Raw genomic sequence first — 6,570 nt, forward strand, 5'->3', positions numbered from 1 at the left:
GCGTGCGTGCACCAAGCGCGAATCTTTCGTTAATTAATGCATAATGTGCGCGTACTCATGCGTATGCGAGGCAAACACGCTCCGAATCTTTCCGGTCTAACTTTGGCAGCTGGGCTAGAGTTAAAATTCTTAGTGTGTATCAATGTGCTTTATGTCCTTGTTCCTGTTCTTGTCCATGTCCTTTTGGATGGGTCAGGGCATGATTCGGCTGAGATTGATGGGACTGTAGAGAGGCATGCTACTTCTGCTCCATCAAAACAACCTGTTCCCGCCCCGCGTCTCTCCACCAAGTCGTCTACCAAACCCGAGTTCCATCTGGAGCTTAGTGATGTCTCACGAACACATAAAACGGTCGAGCAGCCTTCCAAGCCAACACAGGAGATGCAGTCACCGAGCAAGAGTCCAAAGAGCAAGATACCTTTTAAAATCGACCCTCACGCGCCTAAATCGAGCGACGATCCGAAATCCGTCCCATTAAAGTTCTCGGAAGATCACATCATCGGTCCACAGGCGGTGTCCCGAACCGTCAAATACATTACTGAAGATACAGATGGGGAGTTGATCAAAGAGACGATAGAGGAGATAAAGGAAGTATCAAGTGATGCGATCCAGATAGTCAAAACGGATAATCTGACCGAGACTATGATAAGTGGAAAAACGGAAATTCCTTCCGTAGAGCAAATACAAACAACTGCAGTGACCAACAATTCGTCGATCGATCCTACGAAATTGAAGGAACTATTGGAGACTGGTGGTATTGTAGAGATGGTGAGGACTGTGACTTTGACGTCAGAGGACAGTACTTTGCAACCTGTAACGCATGAGGAGGTTGTCAAGAGGATAAATCAAGTCGCTAATACGCCACCCAGCGAGATCTTCGATTTCGGCGACTCCTCTATCACTACGATTAGGACCGACAGATCGGAGTCTGACGGTGTCGTGCAGATGGTGCAACGCGTGATGTCGGAGACGTCGGAGATCGGAAAAACCGAAAGAGTGGTGAGAACGACTTTCAGCAGTGGTGGCAGCGGCTACGGGGACGCGGAGTCCGCCCTAAGAAGCCTTCAGGAACAATTAACGAGATCCGAAATCGGAGAGACGGCCTCTTGGACAGCGGCGAATGAACAATGGGAGGTGCAGTATTCCCAAGACACATCACCCGGTTCTGGAAATGGCGGTGTTGACACGTTTGCCAGCAACAACAACAACAATAACAACAAGAACGATGGTAGTTCAAGGCACGATATGCACAGCGACACCGATAGTGACGGTTCGCCGCAACCTAGAAGAAGATCCCCGAGCAAGAGGCGTACGTTGGGCAGTTCCAGCGGGTCGGATGTAGCACTGCACGAAGGTGCGGAGCTGTCCCCGTTGGAGGACGACCAAGGTACCGCACTCTCACAGCTAACCTTCTGCATAAGCAATGTACATACCCCTCGAACTCTCCCTCGCTAATCGGTTACTTCCTGGATTATGTGAACAAACGAGTCCGAAAAAAAAAGAAAAGATATATTATATTTGTACATAGATTATTACACGTTGAGCCTTGGTGTTGAATCCCTGCTACCTTTGCATGCAACTCCTATGCATTTTCCTGTACTTCCCGCTAGTTGCACGATGAGAAGAATTAATATTGGGTGGTGGAAGTTGATCGATGAAGATCATCCTTGGAACGATAAAATTGGTTGAGTGAGGTCACTCAAATTCTAAAGTTATAGGTGTCACAGATATACAGTTGTTCCAGGGATGTAAATTTGGATTTCGACAGTCAAAGATCTTCTGTTGGCTTATTTACAATTTACATTTGAAATTTTCTCTTAGTTTTAATATAGCCTTTTTATTTATGTACGATACTTTGCAGTACATTAAGTATAGATTTTAAAACTTCAAAGAAATCCTTTCTTGAACTTGAAAGATCAATAATTTGATAATAATTTTTAATTACGAGGACCTTTGACTCTCTATTACTTGAAACTTGAGGTTGCAAAGGACAAATTGGGAATTGTTTGCTTAGAAATTGCATGATCTGTGATGTTTTGCACAAAGATCAATGTCGATGGCGTCGTACGTACCTTTTTACAGAAGGGTAGTGACCCGGAAGAAAAAATAAAGCTTGTGAAGTACAATCGTACAAATCTGCAGTTATAAAATAATATATTCTTCTTCGTGCTTCGAGGAATTGTTACATGTACGATTAATGGTGGTCGACTAAGTGTTGCTTCTCGTTTGGGAAACATTCGATAAGAACATCATTTTTTGTTTTTCCGTTGGTCTTGGCTAAGATGGAGAGGTTTGTGATCAGGGGCTTCGTGGGACTATATATATTTTCATTCGCGATCAGTCACGTTGAACGATCAAACATATACATCTATCACACGTCGACGCATTGTACATTCAGTAATATATAATAAGATTTAACGAAGTTACTTTACGTGATTTTGTCGAAATAGCGCTGATGAGATAACAGAGCAATGTTTGTAATAATTGAAAAAAAAATTATACAATGATCACAACAAACATTTAAAAAATTGTTATGGGATATAAATTCAATGCATATATCTGGTCGTTTAATATTAAACAATATGAGCTAGTTCACAGAAGCTTTTCCAAAAATTGCATGAGAATATTTTCATTATTTATAATATTCAATGAAAATAATTGCGCGATTAAATCTTGAGTTTGTTTTTCGAAGCTTTTTAATTTGATAATAAATTGAAATATAGGCAATATTTTTCGAACCAACGAGAATTTAATTGTAAGCCTACTGTTTAATGATGATAAAATTAATCTATCTCGATTTTGATTTTCGAGACAAAATGTAACTATCCTGTTATTGTCGGCTTTCTCATACTAATTATATGGCTCTGGAGTCATCATCTTATCAATCAGCCAGTCAATCAATCAACTGATCAAAATTCACATATGCGACCATAATTCATGGCAATTGATAATCTTTAAGTAGCAGAAACACACGGTATGGTACGGTCGATTTGCTCAGGTAATACGATAGAACCGAAGACTAGGATGAAGACATCCGGTAGAGCCAGCTGCGCGTGTTGGACGAGCATAGCTGTCGCTGTGCTGATACTTCTAATAGCACTTATACTTGCCCTGGAGCCACAAATGTTTCGGCGTGTCATCTACACTCTGTCTAACAATATCCCGAGGCAAGCCGGGTACGATTACCCTTCACATTATTTATTTTTTTATTAAAGAATATATATATCATTTTATAATATTAAACTTTGTTAAAAACCAGGCTTTTACACGGTTATCAGGATAGAACTGCTAATAAGTATCGCTAATAATTACTCAATATTTTATTTTATTTTCAAAAGTGACACGACAAATTTTCTCTGATCAATGCTCGTCAATTTGTTTAAAAAAATGATATAACCAATCATTCTTACGAGTTCACTTGTGTACTGTTATAAGCGAAAATTAAGAAATTCTCTGAAGTTATAATACACATTAATCAGATGATTGCTTTGAACGTGTCATTTTTGAAGAAAATGTACATATTATAATTAATTCATAGATATCTTTGATTATTGATATCTTTGATTATATGAGGTGTGCTTAGGGCTTGTATCAATATTATATGAAATATGCAATGTTCTATGATGCAAACATTATCAACAGATATATTTATCCGAATGTGATATTCGCATATAATATTAAAATCTACTTGTATATTTTTGGAATCACTTGCAATCGTAATGATTTCGAAGTTAGTTTATTTGTGTATAAATTATTTATAAGGAAGATTTCAATTGAACGCCAGCAGTGATCTTAACAATTCCGGCGAATAGTGAGGAAGATTGAAAAACGCGCAATGAATGGTACTTATAAAACTGAACTACCTTCTGTCACATAAAGGATTACTCTTTTGTACCGCTATCGATTACGTGTGATAAGTCATCATTTATCTTGAGAAGACAGGTAAATCCCCGCGATCGATGAAACTTGTTCCGCAAGCTTTCTTTTTTCTAGAGTACGACCTGCATGAATATTGACATTGATATTCCCCCGCATGATTGCATCTTTGTATCGTACTTCTTAGTCTTAGTCTAGCCCGTAGTAACTGTTTTATTTTTGCGTAGTACCCCATTATTGGGGCACAATGATTTTCCCACTCCGATTAATAGAAAGATATGTTTTATACCTAGTTGCACGTACCTTCGTCATATCAAAAAAACTCCTACTCTCCTTTCTCTCTCTCTCTCTCTCTCTCTCTCTCTCTCTCTCTCTCTCTCTCTCTCTCTCTCTCTCTCTCTCTCTCTCTCTCTCTCTCTCTCTCTCTCTCTCTCTCTCTCTCTCTCTCTCTCTCTCTCTCTCTCTCTCTCTCTCTCTCTCTCTCTCTCTCTCTCTCTCTCTCTCTCTCTCTCTCTCTCTCTCTATTTTTTTTATTTTTTTATCTTTCTTCTTTTCTTTCCTTTTTCTATTTCTTTTTTGTTTTAATTTCGAGTATCCTATAGATCACTATTACCCCTCTAGCTCTCTTCTGACAATAAGCAACTCAAGATAAAGCTAAAGTGTAGAGGGACCAACAATCGTGTTTTTTTAGTCACGTTAGGATTGTTAGGCGAATCGTCATGTAAGTAATGTCTAAGTGTATGTATATGTATCGTGTCTATACACGTGTGCAAGCACAAGGTATGCAGCTTGTTTCGAATTCTATCGATATACGGACGAGTACACATGGCTACATCTCGAACGGCACCAAACTAACTGTCTTTTCGCCGCTACGTGAGAGCAAGTTGCGTTGCACCAACCGATATGCTGCGGCTTTTTAACAAGTCCATCACCGAAACCGACCCTTCCGATCCCGCAGAACTGCAAACGTACGTCGAAGGGCAGTGCGAAGGGGACTAAGAACCGATATAACTCCGGCGAGTTTGGATTTCAGCACCATTTCGACGCATCGAAAGGCGGACTCCCCGGAATTACATCAGGTTAAAATCCCCAGATGGAGAACCGAGACAGAAGATATTCATATTTCTTCCTCGCATCCCTTGAGTCTGTAATCGTTCTTCTTATCAATGGTTTGCTGTTCGAACTGTAAACGCAATAATCATTTCGATAGCGTCATTCAATATCCAAGTGTTGATTAGCGCATATCACGCGTGCTTTATTGATTCAATATCCTTGAACATTTGAGTTTCTCAATTCATCCAATACGTTTCCTATTCTGTGCCAGACGTGAAAATCGACTTAAGTAAAATGATTTATCGTCGCTCTGAAGAAGTCAAACTATCCGCGGAAATGTACATTAACGTATTTTTCGCATCAGGAATTAATACCGAATTATTCACAATAATACACCAGCAACACTTGACCGTTCGTCTAACAATACTAACTAATGTAGTTAGTACGGGTTCCTATGAAATGGCTGCCAAATCTCATGGAGCGTTTTGTGCAAAACTACGGTCAAAACCAAAGGGCGGTAGACTTGCGTATGAAAATCTTGCTATGATATTTGATAATTTCTCTTTTTTAATTCCGGTAACATTGTTTACCTATCTGAGAAAGATGTATTTTTGTCGTATGCACAATAGTGTAAAAATATCTATACAGTGGAGAATCTTTTTGATCTTATATCTTCAGAATTATCTTCACTTCGAAGGCCGTTGAAATCACGAATTGATGATTCGTTTCTGCTACAGTATTGTATTTTCAAATTTTATTCCGAATGTATATAATACTATCAGTATGTATTTACCAAATTGTCAAGGAAACACCACTTTCAGTTTTTACCGTAGTATAATCTTTTGTTGTATCAAGAACGTTGAGTATCTACATCTCTTATATACGACTAACTGCTAAATGCTTTGTTCAGCGGCTTTTATCAGCGCTTCACACGAGCTCGCTGCGCGCAGCACAATCGTACTGAGAAGTATTTCAAATATTACTCAGTAATAATATTGCCGTAATTAACTATCTACAGATCAACGAGCGTTTATCTGTAAGCGCTATTACAACGGTGCTGTCTTCCTATGAAACATAGCTGATTTTTCAAACGAACCTAAATAGCAGAATAATTACTTATGTATAAAAAAAAAGTGAATTATTTATGTACAAGAAGTAAATAAATTCTAAGTTTATCTTATGTTGTAAAATCAAAATTAATTCAGTACGAATTTTGGCTATATTTCAAATATCACACTGTCAGTGCTGAGACTCAGTACGTATAGTAAATTATAGATTTTCAGCGCCGGCAGTAAATTTGGAACACAGCCTTTATTAATTAGCATTTTTCCATTTGCATTCAATAGGATTTTATAAAAGTTCTATTACGCTTCTTGATACCAAAAGAAATTGGATCTATATATCGAACTGTTATTTAGGATCATCATGTCAGTAACACAATTACTTTTTACTTTTCGTACATGAAGCGAGGAAATCTCTTGTATCACGATTTATTAGATTCCCTGTGATTAGTCACTATACGCGATTAAATCATAATTGATACATAGGAATTCGGCCGAGTTTGAGATGACTTACAGCTTGTAGCACACGTGTAAAAGTAATTAGCATCACGAGAAAAGAGTAGTGGACACAATAAAAGTT

At 38.4% G+C, this 6,570-nt stretch overlaps 1 protein-coding gene across 21 annotated transcripts in view; it reads left to right on the plus strand.

Annotated features, from left to right (window-relative positions):
• The window catches only part of LOC105148838 (uncharacterized), an 85,627-nt gene that overhangs the window by 75,724 nt on the left and 3,333 nt on the right, over positions 1 to 6,570 (plus strand). For 16 of the 21 annotated variants that reach the window (XM_087413097.1, XM_087413099.1, XM_087413081.1 and 13 more), the window contains one exon: positions 197 to 1,387. The exons of 3 other annotated variants lie outside the window; for them this stretch is intronic. In XM_087413097.1, the coding sequence (XP_087269223.1) occupies positions 197 to 1,387 (1,191 nt within the window). Of the gene's footprint in view, positions 1 to 196; positions 1,388 to 2,998; positions 3,177 to 6,570 lie in introns of all 21 variants that reach the window. 2 more of the 21 variants (XR_015547312.1, XR_015547313.1) reach the window with 2 other exon arrangements.

Source organism: Acromyrmex echinatior, chromosome 14 (genome assembly GCF_024713525.1).
Source record: "Acromyrmex echinatior isolate Ae372 chromosome 14, ASM2471352v2, whole genome shotgun sequence".
Classification (NCBI taxonomy): Eukaryota; Metazoa; Arthropoda; class Insecta; order Hymenoptera; family Formicidae; genus Acromyrmex; species Acromyrmex echinatior.